General features: G+C 42.5%; 1 protein-coding gene across 5 annotated transcripts in view; it reads right to left on the bottom strand.

Annotated features, from left to right (window-relative positions):
* The window catches only part of ADGRB1 (adhesion G protein-coupled receptor B1), a 294,498-nt gene that overhangs the window by 22,854 nt on the left and 250,404 nt on the right, over positions 1–21,240 (bottom strand). For 3 of the 5 annotated variants that reach the window (XM_040588096.1, XM_040588098.1, XM_040588097.1), the window contains exons 23-27: positions 20,790–20,856; positions 16,047–16,132; positions 10,528–10,626; positions 2,365–2,536; positions 1,092–1,187 (exon numbers count right to left, since the gene is read on the bottom strand). In XM_040588096.1, coding sequence (XP_040444030.1) covers positions 1,092–1,187; positions 2,365–2,536; positions 10,528–10,626; positions 16,047–16,132; positions 20,790–20,856 — 520 coding nt within the window. The remainder of the gene's footprint in view (positions 1–1,091; positions 1,188–2,364; positions 2,537–10,527; positions 10,627–16,046; positions 16,133–20,789; positions 20,857–21,240) is intronic. The other 2 variants (XM_040588099.1, XM_040588100.1) reach the window with 1 other exon arrangement.

Raw genomic sequence — 21,240 nt, 5'->3', positions numbered from 1 at the left:
GTGGAAAAGGGTTATATAAATAATTTGAAGGGAAATGTCTTACAATGGGAGAATAAAAAACGCAGTGTGTTAACTTATTGAAAGGAAGATTGAGACCGATATGATTATGCTATTATTGAAGGAGAAAAAGTACTAGGCATGCAAGGGGCTTTCTAATTATGAATAAATAGGCATAGCAAACCTGTCCAAAAATAAGAAGACTACGCATTTAAATTAGAAATCAGGCACTTGTTTTTAACAAACACCTGTGAGGTCTGGTAGAATTATATATCTCTCTTGATGTCTCGGTGTCTTGTGCTGGTTGAGAAGAGACCTTGTTCCCAAGCACAAGCTACTTAGCACAGGAGTGACTGCAAAAAAAATACCTTTGGGTTATGATATGGGTCTAATATTAACTAGACATTTTTGGAATTTGTTCAAATCTTGTGATTGTCCTGATGTCCTTACTCCAACCTCAGAAATCAAATGCCTCTTGTATCATCTACATCATAACACTAATAAAGCAGATGCAAGACAATTTCTTATAATTTATTCTTCTACAGCCTTATCTAGGCTCTTTGTAAAGGACTTACACAATAGGACCAAGGTTTTCAGTGCTTAAACTGTAATCCAAGCGAAGCAATGTAAACAAATGTGCTTTTGAGAGAAACAAATACCTTTGAGACAGCATCTTTATAATAATGACCCAACACTCTGTGACTAAAACAGTATTAAACTACTGCCTCCTAGCTCCAGCCAGGACAAAGCAATGTGATGGGGATGAAAAGGTCTGGAAGAGCTGGGAGGTATATTTTGGCTTTGTATTTTCCAGGAAAGAAAGGATCTTACCAAGATGCCTGCACAACCTCGTGTGTAAGTCTGAGCCCCTTAATATTACAATGAAAAGAAACCAGACTTGTGTGAAAAAGCCTATGCTGAGTGCTGTTTGTTCAAGCATAGGTTTAATCGTAGAATCAGAATCATAGAATGTTTTGGGAAAAAAAGGATGACAATTACAAAATATATGACGGATGGAGCCCTTTGTTTATCAGTTAGGAGTTAAAAATGCCCATAGATCCATTAATAACAGACTAGGTGGTAGTTTTCCCTACCATTAGCTGAGCATGTCCGTTCTGAAATGACCCCCCTGAGTCTCCATTGCCCTCTTCCTGACGATCTACTACTCGGCACTTCACAGCATCCTGGACCTGCAGGAACAAGTGGATTTGCAAAAGTCAGAGTCAGAGAGAAATACCAAATCATATTAAATTCTGCTGAAGGGAGGAGAAAAAAAGTCCTTGGTAGATCAAAAGAACATGGATACTACTTTAGTAGCATTCAGGTATTCATTTAAAATGGCTTAGATGTTACATATCTCACAGACTAACAGAACAAATCAAAGGTTTTACAGGTATCCTGGGTCACTGCATTGGTCACCTATAGTTCCTTGATTTATATGATCAGGAATCAAAAAATCTTCTATTTTGCAGCTTGCAATAGATTTACAATAAATGTTATTGCATAAATCGCTATATTGGGGTCTACAATGTCTGTTTATGATCCTTTATCAGCTGTAATATATGACTGATCTGAACCTCACTGAAATCAATGGGGAAAAAAATGGCAGTGACTAAAATGGGAGTTAAATACTGGCCCATATTCATAATGCAATTAGTTGAAGGAGTCTCAGCCAAGCTAGAGGTGTAATTCCATTGATTTCATTGGCCTGACATAAGAAATTAATCTGTTTTACTCAATTTAAAGAAGCTGTAAGAAGATAAAATGAATATTGAAAAAAAACCAACCCTTCCTGTCTCTGTTATTAATAGTCTATCCACTCAGTAGGATGAAAAGAATAAAAGAAACATAAAAGACTCGTCCTTTTCTTCCCTTATATAATTTACTATTTTAAACCTCCACAGGGAGGTTGGAGAGAATTTACTCAATTTCCTTGCCTGATTATTGCCAGCTTTACTCTCTAGCTTGAATATCTAGGTGCTAATGCCAACATACAATCATTCTGTAAATCTCAGTGTAAGTTGCCCCTCTTCATATCAAACAAACTAATTGTTTTCCTTAATATTCCATTTTCAGAGGCAGGGTGTAAACATTCTGGAAATATTTATTTTGGTATTAAACAAGCAAAGCCTGACATGTTAGCTAATCTAAGACTGTTCCCTCAGATTCCATTCTGCGACACACTCAGCATGACAACCATCGATTCATCTCTCCTTCCCTCTGACCGATACTGTCACAGTCGTTTTTGTGGTCACTGTCTACACAAAAGGAAAAATTCGTGGCATACCAGGCTGACTGGACATTTTTCAGATGTTTTCTACGGGAAGTGTGTTGATTATATAAAAGAGAACAACTCATTCTTCTCACCTCCCGCCTCAGTATGCAATGGACCATAACGATGACAAAGCCCTCCAATGAGTCAAAGACAGCAAACAGGATCTGGAAAAGTGCTGAACGCCGATCTGTGATTGCCAGAACTGCAGACATCCAGGTGAGAGCCAGGAGAGGTAGGACCACGCAGGAGCTCCAAAGGGATGCCCTGTCAAGGGAGAGGAAAAGAGAATTCAGTTCCACTTCAGCCTCACGCACTTCCACGTGGGATGCTAATTCAGCCTCCTGATCCCGTGGGGCTTCAGAAGACTTCTTCAGCAAACAAATACTTGTGCTAGATGTCTTCTGAGTCCCTGTCACAGGGAAGCAGGAAGATGCTTTGCACACTCACGCTACCAAAACAGGTGACACATTTCTACGGGAGGGACTACATTTCAATGGTGCAGTCATGCATAAAACTTGAGGTAGGGAGGAAGGATGCAGATACCTCACTCCCCCTTTCACACCCTTCCCACTCTATGACACTAGTCCACAAATCTGGCATTTCCCAAGGAGGGGAGACAAAATACAATCACTGTAGGTTGCCAAAGGGAAGGGGAACAGTTGCAGCAGAGACTGGATTGTCACGATGCCTGTTGGTACTTGGGTTACAGACACTTGGACTTCCACAGCACATGGAAGACATCAACACTGGGGACATGTGTCACGGTTTCAAGTGACTAAAACGGACAAGCATAGAGCTGATGTGAAGACTGGTATTTCGCTCTTGGTCCCTTACTCTACAGTTGATGGTCCCTACAACACTACATCAATGAATATCAGGAGAACTGATACCTGATCCAAATTTTCTGTGAACAGAAAAATTTCTCCTTTTTGTGTGATCTCCCCAGCTGAATGCTTTAAAAAAAAAATTACAGTTGTTTTTATTTTTAGCAATTATTGTAAATAATTTTATTCTTGGGCGGACATTCTGGATTAAAATAACTTCAGATTCAAGCCACTTCTTAATTCACAAGACTGAAAACCAGACAAAACAGTTTTCTGTAATGCAAGCACTGCCCTATGAATCTCCACTTTATCCATGAATGATGGCTACAGAAATGGGAAAGCAGCTGTGTTCGCATGGACTATTTAGTCATTCTGTTCTCTGACCAAAAAGGGTCCCAAGCAATTTTAACAGATTACTAGGGAGATTTTAAGCTGTCAGTCATCCTAAATATTTGGCAGAACTGGTGCACTAGGAGTACCAGGAGAATTTCTCCGTGGACTTTCATCAAACAATTAAGTAGACTTACGCATAAGCTGAATAACAAGTTAAGCTTTAAGATTTTTCGGAATAGAAAACCTCAGCCTATATACTAAGAAACAAGTACAAGTAACACCATAAATTACAGGACAGATATCATGACACACGCTTTACAGTACTTACATGGGACTTGCTTACCATTTTCTGAGATATGATCAAGTTTTTAACAATGTTTACTCGCTGGTTATCCAGGTACTGCTCTCACAGACCTCAGTGAGAGTTTTACCTGAACAAAGCTGGAGCTTGGACACAGGTATGGACATCAGGATATAATGCCCTGGCTTCAGTTAAGTGTTTTGCAAGGATTGTTACATCTGCTGGGCTGTAATGACCACATACTGAAATGACAGGTTATTTTTATAGTCATATCGATACTCTAATTGCAAATATTTATACAACCTGCCCAGACTCAGATGTATTCCTTAGTGGTATTATTAAGCAACGTAATTTACTAATTTACTTAAGGGAGCAGGTAAGTGGAATATACTTTTTTTTTTTTTTTTTTTCCTTTTTGATTTAAAGAAGCATTAGGAGACTTCTATGTAAGGTAAAGGCCGTGACATAATTTGATGCCTTGTGATTTTATACAGGATGACAAACTGAATGTTCTTCAACGTCAAATATGAACTATAATTTCAATGTATTACTTTAAAATAATAATTTTTAAAAAGCATCAGCCAGACAGCCCTCAACCAAACAACCCCTAAACAGACATTTTTATTCCACTTCTCCCTCAGCCCTCTGAAATCTGCCTCATTATACTGAAATCTCTCTTTGCTGTCATTTGCGGTGGTGCATTAATAAAACTGGGTAAGCAATTAAGTGCAGTAAAAAAACTCAAGAGAGGCAGAAAAGCCAAATGAAAAGATAAGACTTGCTCCATAACATGCCACTCTAGATGTGTCTTCCATGCAAGCATCAGCAAACACAACATGCTGATATGTGGTTTGGTAGATGAAGTCATTCCAGTAGCAACTTGCAATTGTGATTGCTGAAAACTGGCAAAGCCAACAGAGGCTGCTAGAAAAGGTCTGTACCAGGCAACTCTGCTTCCTGGAATTATCTTGTCTCCCAGAACACTCTTAATATACACAAATCTGTATATACACTTAATATACACTACCACCAATGTGCAAACAAAAAACCTGACAGACACGTCTGAGAATGGATCTGGCCTGTAAAGCACAGGTCTGAACCAGCCATCTAAATTTGGATAGCTTTTCCATTCTTGAAAAGAAATGCAACATCAGATTGACAATGATTTGGATCTGGATCCAAGATTTAGGTGTGGATTTGGGGTTGTAAGGGATGCTGTGAGGAGATAAATTATGATTCTTTTTAGCAAATGGTTAGATTTCAATCCCTGTCTTCAAAACCTGCTTAAACAAATTATGCAGGCACCCTGCTTTAACAAGGCACCGCTGGAGCCTATTTGCTATCCAGAGCAAAGATGCAACAATCTGTAATGATAGCGGCCTCCGTTCAGAGCTCCTGCTGTCTTCATGCTGGACTCAGTGAGTCCTTCCCAGCCCCTTGCTCTGTGTGTCTCCATATGGGCAAACTATTCAACTTCCTTCTGAGTCAAGACATCCTGATGGACTTCACTACTGCTCCCAAAGCAAGCAACCTTAAATCACCACTTAAATCTCTGCCCTTCCAACCAGAGGACGAAAACATCATCTGCCCCTCCAACTCAGAATATGAAAACAGTATTATGCCACATATTCATTTGGAATAAATCCCAACTGAGTTGCACTGAATTACACCAGATAAGAGTATGGCCTTTCTGCTCTCTTTGTGATTCACTTTGCAGATGCTTTGTCAACAATATTCATCCCTTAAAAACATTATGGAAATGTTGCTTGGCAATGCATAATCTTTATTCTCAGGCAGCAGATGGCAACAGGTCACAGGAATGTAGCTTACTCTAACCTCACTTTCAGAGCTCTGCTTATCTTTTGGAATATTAAATTAAAAAAAAAGTTCCCTTAAAAAAAACCCAAAACATAAAGACTGAAATTTTAGAAGTAAACTCAAGGGAAGATAAGTGGGTTTCCTGTGACGTTGCCTTTAATTCTACTTACTGTGAGCTGAATTCATAGTAGAATTTACACTTCTGCCACTTTTCTATCTGTCTGTATTTTAGGAGGTACTGTGCATCCTTAAAAGAAATAACTTATAAGACCTAAGAAACTTCATGCTATGGTGCCATGTGATGTGAAACGAAATTATGATTTGCTTTTTAATTATGATGTAGTGACTCTTCATTACAGCTTATCTATGATCAATGAATATAGGAATTGTATTGCTTCAGACAAAGCAGATATATGCCAAGATCTGGCAGACACTCCTATATATGACAGCACTCATGATAAGTGACAGCAACATCAAGGGAAGATCATTACACTGCATCGTGGAAGCACGTTGCTGTTTTATTGTGTGATGACCATGACATGACAGTGTTACTCAGCAGTACAGTTATAGTGTCACGTTTCTCCCCACCACACCTTCCTTGCTGCACTGCAAAGGAAGGGAGTTACTTTGGGATATGGCAATGCCACAGCACCATGCAACCAAATGTAATTACACCGATGTGTGACAACATGGCCACACGATAACACTGTCCACAGCTTTAGCATGTCAAAGACAGCCTTCTGAAAGCCCATAAGCAGCCCCAGCTCTGGCCACAAGCAGATGATGGTCTTTGGCCAAAACGACAAAAACTAGCTGTTGTTTTGTTCTTTTAGCTAGCTCGCAGCCTTGAGAGCCTTCAACCTCACAAAAGAAACAGGATAAACTGATGGCACTTAGAGGACAGTGATGGAAAGAGCAAAAAAATGGTTTTGGAAACAAAGATCCACATGAAGACAGATTAAAAGGCCTGCACCCTGACAAAAGGCAAGTGCAGAGGGAAACACAGGACATGCCAACAAAGATGTAAAGGGCCATTATAAAGAGGTAAGTGATCAATTCTTCTCATTACTCAACACAGACAGGGCAGCCAGTACCATAAGCTACAGAAACAGCAGAAGGAAAAATAACTTTATAATTCAGAAAGGAGCTCCTGGAGAGGAGCTCTGAAAAGGGAGATGGTAGATGGACCCAACGCATAAGGCAAGGGATGGCTCCTACATGCTGCACAGCGTGGCATGTGCTGCCCCACTGCTCTGATAAGTGCGCTAGTCCTGCATCACAGCAGTTCTGCTACAGGAAAACCACAGTGCAAGGATTTACTTTATTTATTCTCTCGTGCTTTATCTCTCCTCTAACTTGTATTACTCCTAAAAGCAAGAGAGTTGCCCCAATTTTAGGGACAGTTTGGGAGAAATTCCCTTTAATGCAATGCCCATATAACCAAGATAGGAAATCTGTAACTAGAAAAAAGGGGGCTCTGTGCATGCTCTTCCCATGCACAGGCAACACAGAAACACAATATATTATTTCTATTTTCTCTAAAAGACAATTCTTCTCTCAGTTGCTGTGATCTGAACCATACAGCTAGGGGAACAGGAAATCAAATGCCTCTAAATGAGACAGGCAGGTAATGAAGTAGCATACTGCTTGAGTATTCACCCCTACTAAGGGAATTTGTTCTTTGACAGTCCAAGAAAGGACCTGCAGGGCCCAAGTATTATCCCCAGGTTAAGCACACAATTTCAGATTCCTTGAACTATGAGAACACTCTCTTGAGGAACAGTGTCCTTCATAAAACCAGCCAGGCATGGAAATACTGATGCATATTAGTCTTAGAACTATGAAATGGGCAGAAAATTTGACATCTAAGACTGAAATTACTTTGAGCCCCAAGAAAAAGAGCAAATCTCTTAGATGGGAGATTTGATACATGAGCTTCTGATGACATAAGAGGGACGACACATGAGAAGGGTCATGAGGACTCCCTGACATTGACTCTTGGGTGGGTTGTCTGCAAGAAGAGTGCATTGTGCCAGGGCCTTAGTCCTGGGATAAACACTTCCATATAATTAGAACTTGCAAGTCCATATTAGCAATGCACGGCCTGGCAGAAATTCCATCCATCCATCCATCCATCCATCCATCCATCCATCCGTCCATCCATCCATCCATCCGTCCATCCATCCATCCATCCATCTGTCCGTCCATCCATCCATCCAATCGCAGTCCAGTATTTGCAGTGGATGTCCTCTTTCACAGCAAGTACAAAGAAATGGCATGCTCCTGAGATATTTTTTCCTTGTCTCCAATAAAAAATTTTCACGGGCAGCAAAGGCAAATTAATTATAAGGCAGTATTTCACAGGCTGAGGCTACCCTACAGGCAGCAATAAAATGAAGGAAATGTGGGAACAGAAGTCTCCAATGGCACAATATGCCCAGCATCTTCTCCAGAACAACCTAAAGGGAAGGGGTTTTTTAACCCACACCTGTCAAGTCTAGCTAACCCTTAACAGGTCATAGACATCCAAAGCTTTCATTTTTATCATTTCCCAAGAATGAGAAATTGCACAATTTCCAGTGCATAATTTTTTCACTTCTATCATGATTACTACCTGCTATTCCATCAGTGGTTTACCCTGATTTCCCTCAATTACACATCCTCTTCTCTGACCCCTTCTCTCTTAGACACAGATATTACCACGAAGAGTTGCTCAAAACTTCTACGATTTCCAAAAGCCAAGAAAAACGGGCAAAAGGATCTATCCTTCCATGCCATGCTATTCCAGAAATGGGCCTCTGAAACCTATGGGAGGTAAGCTGGACAGGGCATGAGCAACCCCAGCAAGAGCAAGGCAGGAACAACCTTGATGTGCTCTCTACCAAACAGCCATGGTGAATGCCAGGTCAGAGAGGACCCAGGAATCCTCATGGCACCTGATTTACATGACAAGACTTCAAAACTGAATGGCAAAGTTGGTCCAGCATCTGGGATGAAGGCCAGCACAATTGTGGCAGTGGTATGAAGTATAATCAGGGCTTTGCCTTATTGACAGCCTTATGTGCAGTAGATTTGGAGTGGACGACAAGGGTAGATGAGGGCTGAGTGAACTAATTCAAGTATTAGTGGTCCCTTTGCAAGGACAAGAACATAGGACACTTCAGGACTGTCCTGGTCTTTGCTGGAATAGAGTTAACTTTCTTCTTAGTTAAACCACGGGTTAAACCATGACAAAGGCAAACAACAAAGCCAGTACTACCATTTATCATCTAGAGTATTCTATCTGCTGGGGGAAAAAAGAAAAAAAAAAAGACATATCCTCTTACAAGAGCCCTCCAATTTCTATAAAACCACTTAAATCAAAAAAAGCAGGGTAAGTAGGAGATCTGAATTTCATATCCCCCTTTTTTTTCTGATTTGAAGATGAATCAGAATATGTGGTTTATGACAGACCAATGTCAAACAATATGGGAAGGATTTGAGGTTGTTTTACTTTCAAAATGAATTTACTATGAACTTAAAGCCTCTCCTACTCAACAGTCTAATTTATTAATTGTAAAGCTTCTGCTGGTTTAGCATTTCTTTGCCATCACAGGAAACGGACATGTAGTGACCTGCTAATTCCAGACTTGTGATATGAGTGTCTGGACCAATGCCATCTCACCATCTCAGCTGGGCACTATTGCAGAAGGTAAGTAAATTACTTCAGCAGTGAAAAATAAATGAGATATTGTTTAGGTTTTGCATCTCATGGAAACTGCTAGCTCTTAATAGAGGTGATTGCCTGTTCTTTTTCCTGTTCTCTTTTTCTAATGATAATTGGTTGCTATTCAGAAATGTACATTCTTCCCTAAACTATTTTGGATTTTATATAAATGGCTCAATTTTCAGAAAAAAAGGAGAAAACCTTGTGGTTTTATTTCCTTTTGTATTTCTACATTCTGAGATTTGGCACCCACCTGCCTATTTTTGTTTAGATTAATTAAAGGTAGGAGTTTTCAAATTGCAAATGTCTAGATTTGAGACTGCTTCTTTCACACATTTTACACAGATTACTTTAGACATCAAAAGAAATATTTGGAAATGATGTAGATAATAAAATTTCAAAAAGGGAAGGGAAGGAAGACAGACCTTCCCTCATCACTCTCCCTCCTACCTTAACCTTTGGGAAAAAAGCCAACTATATAAATAGCAACAATTTCTCCAGCAGAACAAAGCTCTGGCATTTTCTTTTCCTTTTTTTTTTTTTTTTACTAACTCCACCAGCATCTAAGAAGAGATTTAACAGCATTTGACTTTTGTAACTCAGAGCTATGAAGCGCTTTAAGATTTTAAGGACTAATTCCAAGTGCTTTCAGGAGTCCGAAAGAGGCAGTCAAGACTTATCAAATCAGAACTGCAGCCCTATGAGGTATTAAACTGAACTCTAGCCTTTTATAAGAGAGAAAAAAACACTTAGAAGTGATTCACCAACTCACTTAAATCATACTTAATGCTCTGTAGCCTCTGGAGTAAAAAAACTCAAGCACATGCTGAAGTGTTTGACAAAACTGGGGTTTAAGGTCCCTGTCTACCATTTAAATTAATGGGAACCACATCTTTAAGTTTGTAACTTCAACAACTAAATTAAACAGGGACATTAAACATATATCCAGCTTGCAACAAATGAACAGTCCCTCTGTCTTCCATGGGCTGCTCACATGCTTAAATCTAGGCATGTCATAAAGTGCTTTTCAGGATCCAGCCCATCGGCTTTTGCTCCAGCAATGTAGCAGGAGCCCTACACTACTCATGGCCCACAGAATGAGGTCAGGGAGAGTTGGGGATGTGGGGAGGTGGGCAGGGACATGGGGGGAGAAAGCAAACAAGGGCTGGTGAGTGCCGGGAAATGAAAGAGGGAAATAAAATAAACTAAAAAAAAAAATTAAAAAGAAGGTGGAAAGAAAGAAAGAAAAGAAGTTGAAATTAGAGGAACTAACATGGCGTTACTGGTGGCTGTGGCCGAAACTTCAGCAGAAGAAACTACTCCACACTTGGAACATTTGAGCGTCATGCCGTAAAGGGGCACTGCCATCTGACTGCAATTAAAACCAAAAGACTGAAACAAAACAAAACACTTTGCTTATGAACACAAACGTAGAAAGGAAAGGGAAAGAGAAGCCAAAAGAAAGGAAGAACAAAAGAAAGGAAGAAAGAAGAAAGGGAACCAACCAACCACACCCAGTTTGAGAAGAGAAATGAAAGATAGGTAGGAATAAAACTCTCTCATCTGTACCACTCCAGATGCAGGAAATGGGAAGGATGTACAATTCAGAGACATGTTGGTGCCGCTGGAGAGGGTGGAACTGTGTTGGTGAATGTTTTGCGAGACTCAGGGTGTCTCTTTCTGGCACCCACGGAAGAGAAACCAGTACTGCTCTCCCAGTCTCCATCTCCTTATTTTGTTTTGTTTTTGAGAAATTACACGTTTCCCTCCTGGCCTTTTTTACTCCAAAACAAAAAAGGTGGCAGGGTTGTACAGTAGAAGGCAAGAAGTAGGGCTGTGGGGACTGTGTGTGCTTATCTTCTTCCCTAAAGCAACACAAGGGATAAATCATATGTTTTCTCCACTGGCCCTTGTATGCTAATCCTCACATTGGTGGGGATACCCACATGGCAGCTGACAATACCAGGAGATAGGCCACTCTTTGGTTGCTTATTCTGTGATGAAGGGCATGCAAATGGGCCTGTTTATGTCCTGGAAGTTAAGCAGGAGCTTGCTGTTTTGTAAGGCCATCAATCTGCCCTGAAGGGAGCCAGACTGGCTGACTACTTTAGAGACATTTCTCCTCTCAGGTCTTGTTTTGGAGCTGAAAACATCTTTGGGATGAACCCTGAGACTTACGTCAGTTGCTCCCACTTTTTCTGGAGGGGATCAACTACAGAACCAGATCACTGTGGGCTGCTGGTACAAGGGGCTGCAGGGATCTGCTAAAGGACACATCCTCATGATTTTTAAAAGGTGATGTGTGTGAACCCACCTAGCTGACAAGCCAGCTCTTAGGAGCCCAGAAGCCGCATTAGCTTGGCACTGGCCCTGTTTCTTCCCAGAACTTACTGGTTTGTGTGCACTCTCTGATTTGCACAGACAGACATCCACATCAGATCTGGATTAGAAAACGGGCAGGTGTCTGCAAAACATCCTACAGACCTCCACGCAGTGCCTGATATGACAGAAGGCATGAACATCATTGCCAAAGGACAGTAGGTCTGTCGTTCTTGGGTGATGACAGTGCGGCTGGTGAGGGGTGACCTTAGCCCGTCCCAAACATTGTAGGGTTTACAGCCCTGCCCTGCCTGGGAGAGAGATTAGGCAACTTAACAGATCATTTCTCAGCTTTTATGGCCTTGTGTTCAGTCTCACTGAAAAAGGGCATCCCCAAGAACACCAACACAGCATTATCAGTGGTCCTAGTGGCCCACTTTCAAATGGCTATTGATTGGTCTTTTAATTAGTTACAGTGACATAAGCCATTACTCCCTTCCAGAAAAATAGCTAAGGTATCCCACAGAAACTTTCAGCCTTCAGACACAGAGAAAATTAGCTCCTGTGTCAAATGATACATATCTTCCAGGAAGGATGGTGCAAATCCAGTGAGGACAATGGCTGAACCAAAGATAAAGTGGGTCTTGAGAGGCATTAGGTGCATGACCCTTAAAAAAAGACAGTTTATCCCCAGATCTATAAGCCACAAAGAACAGATAAGCAGAGAGACAGAGAGAGGCAGAGATAGGCAGCAAAAAGAAAGTAGATTGATTTGAGGAATTTGATGGAAAACTATACCAGAAAAAACATGAATGACACTGAATCACAAAGAACTGTCCAAAAGACCACTGTAACACACAACTGTAACTGCTGTTGGGTGTATTTATACAGAAAGTTGTAAGCAGTAGGCACAGATGTGGATACATTTAGATTCTAATTTGTTCTTGTTGGGGGCATGTGGTGATTAATATATTGGATTTCCGTAGCAGGTTTGTATTGGTGCCTGTATAAAAGGGTAGCTAATGAAATAATCAAAGTGAATAATGCATTCATTTAATTTAGCTTTTTCTGCTTCCTAAATATCCACTAACAGCTCACGGACTCATCTGGTGTGTTCACTGGAGCCTGGATTTTGCTACCTTTTATTGAACAGTGCTTTAAACCATGCACGGCCCAAAGAGCAGGAACACTGCTTCCAACATGATACATCCTCAGATGAAGGACAATCCGAATCTGTTCCTATTTTAATGTTGTTAGTTATCTTTCCAATTATTTTCTTCTCTATGCACTGACAATCCAGCTCCATTACACCCCACCAGGACAGTCACACAGAGAATATTTCATACAAGGTATCGGGGCAAACTTTCTCAAGTCCTCTGTATAATCAACAGAGAGATAAAAGAAGTAAAGGTCCTCTAAGGGGCAAGTTGGAACAACTAAACAAGGCTCCCGTCTCTCTCCAGTAGTTACAGAGTAAGCCTAGGGAGATTAAACTCAGCAAGCTAAAATTAGCCTTTGTATATATACCCCATAGTCTCATTCTTCTTCCCTGGCTGTGTGAGCACACAAATGCTTCTGGAATAAACGCTGAATAAATTTAAAATTCATTTTAAAGGCTCCTGCCTCTGACATTAAAACATTCATCTATAGTAGCATCCCTGTCAACGGAGCTCACTGTCAGTGCAGCTGCCTGTGAACGGAGACTGTTCTGCTGGAAGATACTTGCATGGTTCTCTCCCGTGCCCAGAGAGGAGTTGGGGCAGTTGTGTGCATTTCTCCATCTTTCCAGGTGATCACACCCAACTCTCTACAGCCTGGTTTTGTGATATACCTATAAAATCATTGCCATTAGAAAGTCAACATTTTCTGGCAGATGTGACGACAGTAACATAGCAATTTCCTTAGCTATGATATTAACAAATTCCTGCTAAGTATAGGGCAAAACCTATCCTGTCTTGGGTATTTGTGGGAATGGTTAGCACTGATTCATTTGTGCCAGTCGATCTGCCATTTGTGTGTCAGGCTCTTCTTAGTGTTCCAACAATACTTTTTTTCCACTCTTTTTGGTTGTTTCCCCCCCCCCCCCCCCCCCTTTGTTTTTGCAGCACTGAACCATACTTCTTGCCTCTGCTAAAGGAAACACAAGGTTTCTTTATACCATCTACTCAGATCCAAACATCTCATTCAGATCTACCTTCCAACACGGTTCCCAAGCCCAGGCCAGAAGCGGCTAGCTAAAGGGAAGGAGCACCAGAGCTCTCCAAAGTGCTCCCGCACTCTCAGTGGGTGCACTTCAAAAGCAGAACTAAATCTTTGAACACAGAGAAGGCTTAAAAGTGCTGCACACACACACACGGACACAAAAGGGGGGGGGGGAGGGGGAAGAGAAAAGAAAGAAAAAACAAAGAACATCAGAAAAATGACTTTTTTTTTTTTTTTTTTTCTTTGCAGGTTTTGTTTCAAAGTACAACTATGAATGTGATCAATAACCAGCTATGTATTAAATAAGGTCATTCTGTATGTGGTTTAGATTAAAGACGGAGAGATTGAGACAGTAACTCACTGCTCTGCTAATCCAATAAACCATTTATTTCAGCGCTGACTTTCAAGTGCAATTATCTTGCTACAGACTCTGCCTGCAGTTTGGGTATTTTCTTGAGTTCTCTCTTTGTAAAGAAGGCATCACCCAGAATAAAGCACTCACTTGTTAGCAGCTGCTTCAAGCAATGCACCAAAGTCACTTCTCCATGTACCTGTTCAGCTGTTCAACCCAGCAGCAACCGGCACCTCTGATGATCCAAACGTGCTTAAGTATCCTCACGACCATGGCACTGCTCAGGCATCAAAATTTCCTTCTTTGCTGCACTGAGGGACCGCACTGCTCAGTTATGTCAATACTGCTAATAAAACATGAACCTTAACAGGTTCCTGTGTTTCTCCCCTGGCTGGATAAGATCTTGCTTCTACCCTCAGTTTTGCTGCCATCACTCAATTAAAAACCACTTCCAACAGAACTACTCAATAGTGCAATGACAATGACAGGAGTATTGAATCTCACCTGTACATTTTGCCTCTACCCTCTGAGACCCAGTTTTAGGGCTCAAGAATTTGTAGCACCGCAGTGGATAAAGCAGTTTATCCTCCCTGTGAAGCCTAGGAGTGCAGCAAACAAGGCTACAGGTACCCATGGTCCCTCCACTTTCATAGCTAGGGTATATCCTGAATCTGCTCCACCAGCTTCCTAGGGTTTTAGGCTCTGCCTGTAGCTGTGGTGCAGAGGCACCAGAACACCTCTTGCTTTCCGTGCCTCTTTGTAAACAACTTCTTCCTTCAAGACTACGAGCGTTACCCACTGTGATAAATCAAATGCCATCACCGGACAAGTGAGAGCACACAACCCTGTCTTTTCTAGCAGCAGGTAAGGAGACAGTGTCTCTGACCGCAACAGCAAGCCAAGTAAGGCCATGGAAAATAACGTACAAACAGCAGCCAGGTTGACCTGCGTATTTGATTTGACTCAGAGTGTCAGCATGCCATTTCTGTCCTTTGCTTGGAGCATGGCATAGCTCAGGGCTAAAGTCTGAGCAGGCTACAAACTCATTTCTAGAAACGACTGTGAAGGGGTGTGTGTGTGTGTGTGTCTCATCTTGCTGGAGCCAATGACAAAATAGTCCTTGTCAACAGAGTTTGGAAGTAACTCAACAGAGAGCCCTGCACGGCAGCGGCCACCCCAGCCAACCCCTAGCGAGACCAGGGTGGTAAGAATTGTGGAGCCAGCTCTTCAATTTATACTACACAGAAACCCATGTAACACAAGCCCCAGGCTTCAGGGATGGAGGTTGGGGTGGTGGCTGTGGAGAAGATAAAGAACATCAGGTGGCATCAGAAATTTTTCTTGCAGAAAAGTTATCTTACCATTCCTTCTCTTTACACATCTACCCATCTGCTAGTCTGCTCACTGCTAGACCTCCAAAGACCCTTTCCTTAAAAGTATCACACAGCTTTGCTGTCCCTGTGCCACCTGCTAGCCATTAGACATGACTTCTCTGTTACACAGCCCATACCATGTGCCACACTCAGCAATGACAGGTCCCTCTCTGATCCAGCTGCTCTCTCTAGGAGTTAGTGAGAAGAATCACTTTGCTCTCCCTAATCTTTGGGAGGATAAATAAGCCTGGGCTGAAGCCATTTTAACAAAGAGATGAACTTCTAACCTTCCTCCATAGTAACACAGTGCTGCTGCTTGGGTCTTTTGTCTCTGCTGCACTGAATGACAAGACAGAGACATTAAACCAGCTGTTGTGTTTGGCGTTGGGTTTTTTTATCTTTCATTTTGTTTAAATCTGCTTTTGCTTTCTGTTTGAATTTCCAATCTCTCTTTGCGTTCCTTGCCTGGTTATTGATCACAGCCTTGGGCGGTTTGTTGTTTTTTTTTTTTTTCATTCTTTACTTAGATGTATTGATAAGGCATACCCTGCCCGTTCCTTCAGTTTCTTATCTGTTATTCCATCTTTGGATACAAGTTTGTTAAAAACCAGAATGCCAATAACCATGTTCACCTGTCAAAAGAGAAACAACACACAATTTTGTTCTCAAGTGGGTCAGGTCAAACTTGGTAGCAGAGAAGGAAAAAACCCAACATTTGGCAAGCTAAGTCCCTCCCATCTTTCCCAAGTCCAGGTAGCATGGTCACACCTCTGCAGGCCACGACCCCTTTTGTCCCCTCTCCACCCTGTCCCACCTCCCCTGGCCATGCATCAGTGAGTTTGGGAGAGCAGAATGCAGCTGGCAGCAGATCGGAGAGGTCTCCATGATCCAGGACAAGACTGTAAAGTGCTGAGATTGCTGCAGGGCTGTTTGAAGCCTGATGTATGCTTGAGGTCTAGCAAGGCAAACTCCAGGCACAAGAACAATTTTTCAGGCTAATACAAATAGAAAGTGGTTGACGCTGGCTTTCAAAAATGTCTTCTGGAGTCTGTGCTACCAGAGCAGCAGCATTAAGAGGATGAGGCAGTGTGGTGCAGACAGCTTGTCATAGCTCTTGCTTGGTGAGCCACCACTACTGCTCTCAAAATAAGAGGTGGAAGGGGCACTGAAGCAATTAGAAACATCAGCTACTCTGGTGGAGTATCTTGGGAGATACTGCAGATGGCACAGCACACAGATTAGCCATCTAGTCATTTCCAAAGAAATCAGTGGGCCGGACAACTCCATGCAGTCCTTCGGTTTGCTTTGTTAGGGTGAGAGCACGGATGTCTGCGTCAATCAGGTATAAATATTCACAGTGAAATACAGGCTGTACAGAGCTGAGGTCTTGCCAAGTGATCCTAAACTCTTCACTGTCTTCTGACTGCATTCACTGCTGCCAGCTGCATCTGGTTTACAAACCTCATCCAAACTTCAGCAACCTCTGAATGTGAACACATTAGTAACACGTGAACACCACCCTCTTCACGGAGGCACGGAGGCACAGCACTGATGGTGGAAAAAAGTGACACTCTCCTGGTTTTGCTGTCAGTGAAACGTCTGGTGTTGGTAGAACAATGTGCTAGATGCTCTTTTGCATGTAGGGCTTACAAGGAAATATTTAAGGCCAAATTCAGATGTGCAGCATCACGTGCTAGCTGAGAGCTTTGGTGAGTTTAATAGATCCTTGAGAGGTGGTCCTAAGAGACACCTAGTACAACACTTAGCCTAAAGGAAGGCAGATGTCTGCTCACACCAAGCCTCCATCTAATTGCCTAAATCATCCTCGAGAATGAGCAGTCCTTCTGAGTTTGGATTGCTGGTTTCAGCAAAACACAACCGAGCTCACTGATGTGGAGTCCACAGCTGGGAATAAATGGAAGATCTCACAAATAGCAGTTATTTTCTTTTGCATCAGCTGCTGGGTCAGTGGACTACTTTCCACAGCTGTGAGTCCATTTCTAGAGCTCACCATGGTATTGTTTTAGAGAATCAACACTGGCAAGTCAGACATAGTAACTCAGCCAAGGATCAGCAGGAACTCAAACCCTAGTTATGTGCTTGGAGAGGGAAAGCACTTTCAGTTCACTGATCCTTCTTCACTGTGCTGGAGATCAACGGGGTCAAGAGAGACCTTGTTTTTTAAGGCAGTAGGAAAGATGGGGTTGAAGTGTGGCAGGCTGGATCGCTCCTGGGACTGGCCACAACCCAGTGTGTATCCTCATTCATATGCTATATCTCCTATATAGCAGGGCAGATGACAAAGTGCAGCTCTGCAATTCTTTTACTAAATAAAAGCTGTTTTATCCAGTACATTGATCATCATGATCAACATCCTGCTCTGATCCTGGCTCCGTTCCTTTAAAAAGGCAGGGATATAACATGGACGTGCCTCTAAACACAGCCACTCTTAATAACATGTTTATTAATTAATAAAATGCAGTGCAGCTTTACTTCTTCATCTCTGGGATGCCATCTCACAGCAAAGGCACAGGTCTGAGATTCAGCCCTTGAGATAAGCAGTACCTGATGACTGTCCTGACTTCACCATGCCATGAGCCTCTCCCTGCAGTAACCCACTGCCTTCCACCTGCACACAACTATCACCAGGCTGCTTTGCCTGAGTAAGGTGAGTAAAACTGCTCATAACAGCTCTGCATTTGAGGTTGCCAGGGTTTTTAAGACTAAACATCAAACCTTTGCAGCTGTTCAGTGTCAGTGGACTGACTGCAAGCTGCAAATATTGCTGAAACTGCAGGCCATCTGAAGAATATTATTTTGAGTAAAGATACTCTCCAAGCCAAAGGCCTTTTTCCAATGTGAGAATAATAAGGCAGGCTGTGGAGGAAGAAAGTTATTGCAGGTGATAGGAAATCATGTTGATAGCACTGCAGTACAGAGATGCTTGAATGGCTTGGTACGAGTAAGCACAAATCTTGCCTGGCCAGGGCTAAGGCAGAGGTAACAAGCCCAGCTGTAGCCAAGTCAGCTGTGTGCAAAGTCATGCTTGGGCACATATATTTCACACTGATAAGAGTTTTGGGTCAGCTTGGTCATGCCCCACCTTGATCTGTGCACCCCTGCACAACAGCAGCTGTATTGCCTCTGGAGCAAATGTGTCCTGAGAGCAGCATAGCTGCATATCACCTGTACAACCCTGCAAGAGCCTGGCTGTCCATATGTTGAGCTAGGTGAACTGTCCCTCCATCGCTGACATGGTCAACCTGAAAACAGGGCAAAGTACGTGGAGAACATACAGCTGCCCAGTGCATGCCTGAGAACTGTATGTTCAATTTCTGGCTCTGCTCAAAGTCACAACATCTGGGCAACTTATTGAGCTTATCTGATTCCCATTTACAAAAAAATCTTTCAGTGCTGCTGCTTCTCCTTCTCCTTCCCCAAGCTCCTCAGTACATATATCAACCTGGGCAGCATTCACTACTCACTTTAGCCAGCATTGAGTTAGGTAGTCTAACTAGATGTGTGGGCTGTCTCTCCAGGTACGGATTAGAGACAGACACCCCCAGAGATGATTCAACACTTCTTAATATCAGCTGTATGAACCACCATTTGCAGGTGTTGACCACTCTGTAAGGACATCTCCATTTCCAGCTTTGATGGTGACTGAAAGCTGAGATGCCAAACTGAAAGCAGGCTTATGTGTTTTTCTCACACTTTAAAAATGCTAAGGAAAGCTGAAGGATTACTTCACTTGTTGGCAGAACAAAAGCAAAATGGCTTGAGGCAGCAGATTGACTCTCTCTTCTTGGGCACTACCAAAGCTCCTTCCCTCTTAATCACTGCTGTCTATTGAGCCTTCAAGCCACTGAGCCAGAGCTATAAGCTGTTATGTTGTTGGGGCAAATAGCTTGTCCATCTGAAAGCACTAAGCCACTTAATGCTCCTGTCAATTTTCCTGGCTATAAAGAAGACCCTGACCCCTATCAGCTACGTTACTGAGGGAAATCCAACTATCATATGCCTACAGAGACTGAATGACTGGCTGGTATGAACACCCGTTTACCCCCACTCTTTGCTGACTGCTCTCTGAAGGCTCAACTACGTGTCGCAGCCTTCCACTAAAGAAAGACCCTAACTGATACAAGCCTTGCTTTGTTATAGAGGAGGGGAACTGCTGGCTTGGTTCTTTGTCATCATGATGAAACCATGGCACCAAGGTCGTTTGATGTGCAATGGCAGCAGTGAGAACAGAGGCAGCAATAGCTTTCGTGTAGCTACTCTCCTGTAAGCCTGCTCCTGCAGTGGGGTGGTTAACCTTCCAGGCATTGCACAAAACAAAAGCCTGATCTGAAAAAGAAATCGTGTCAACAACCCCATTCCTGTGGGGCCCCCCAGGGCACCTGAGTCTTAGAGGACATATAGGTCCTACACTGGATAAAACACTGGGCTGCAGAGAAAGACTGTCACTTACATGTGGAGGCCCAAATGTGGCATTAAATCCATTTGAGATTGCTGCAGAAGCGATTTCCTAGAGGATCAGTAGTTCTCAAATTCTTTGAACCCTGACAGTCAAGATTTCTCATGGCCAGTGAGGCTTCAACAGCAAGGAAGCTTGATAAAAGTTATGTCATCTTTTGAGTGACACCTTCAACTCAAGAAATGACTGGCCAAGACTGGCTTTGGTGCTGTGTTGGAGCCAAGGGTGAGGGGACAGTAGAACAGACTCCCACCACGGATGGGGATAGAGTTTAGGAACGTCCACTTTAACCATCCCATCTCATAGAAGCAAACATGACATTTTTAGGGTCACAAATGACCCCCGCAGCACTGATTTGAAAACCTCCATTTCACCTGCAAACAAGGAAGCGGCTTACATGCACTGGACATCTGGGACAGACCAAGAATAAATTCTGGCTGTGGAAACACAGCCTGGTCTGAAAGTAACCAGCAACAGCAGTTTCTGAAGGAGTTAATGTCAGGTATTTCCACCATCATCCTGCACTTCCAACTAGATTGGGCAAAACAGAGGAAAAACATTAATCTGATGTCTAGCGAGCTCCAGAGAGGACAGAGATGGAAGGCTGAAAGCCGAGGCATATTACATTTCAGAATCAAACCCATCCCAGATTGCTGGCTTCTAACACTTTGCTCTTTATTCCTGGGGGAGAAAGCTATTCAAAGCATGAGTGGAAATAAAGAGGGGCATTCTTGGATTGAAAGAACAAGGAAAATGCTATAAGGTAAAGAGAAAAAAAGAAAAAAGAAAAGCTTTCCACCAAGCTTAAATACCAAAACGACAGCAGCAGCTGGTCCCACGAAGGCATAGAGAAGACCTCCCTCTAATGACAGCCAGCAGCTGGAAAATGAAGAGAGAAAAGAAAGTTACCCAGTGGCTAGCATCACGGACAGGTACATGTCTGCTTCTTCTCTTTGCCTGTAGGGTTCATCTTGGGAGGTGATACCCCATGGCAAAAAGAGTTTACAGCAAGCAAGTTTTGCTTCCCCTTTCTCCTGAACTTGCATAAAGGCTCATTTGCCTGGGGGTCTGCCTGCAGAATGGCATTCAACCGTGCACGGAGGAATGCATGCAAATTTAATGGTAATGCTCTGTTTCAATGGAAGCGGAAGCGGTTGGATCAGTTTGCTGGCAAGATGATGCTCTTGTCCTACTCACTTAGAAAACAGTGGGAATTGTCCCTTGCTCATTAACCACTGTGCCTGCCAGAGGATTAGGTCCAGG

The sequence above is a fragment of the Falco naumanni genome, chromosome 3 (assembly GCF_017639655.2).
Source record: "Falco naumanni isolate bFalNau1 chromosome 3, bFalNau1.pat, whole genome shotgun sequence".
NCBI classification, from domain to species: domain Eukaryota; kingdom Metazoa; phylum Chordata; class Aves; order Falconiformes; family Falconidae; genus Falco; species Falco naumanni.
This window is presented reverse-complemented; position numbering and strand designations above follow the sequence as displayed.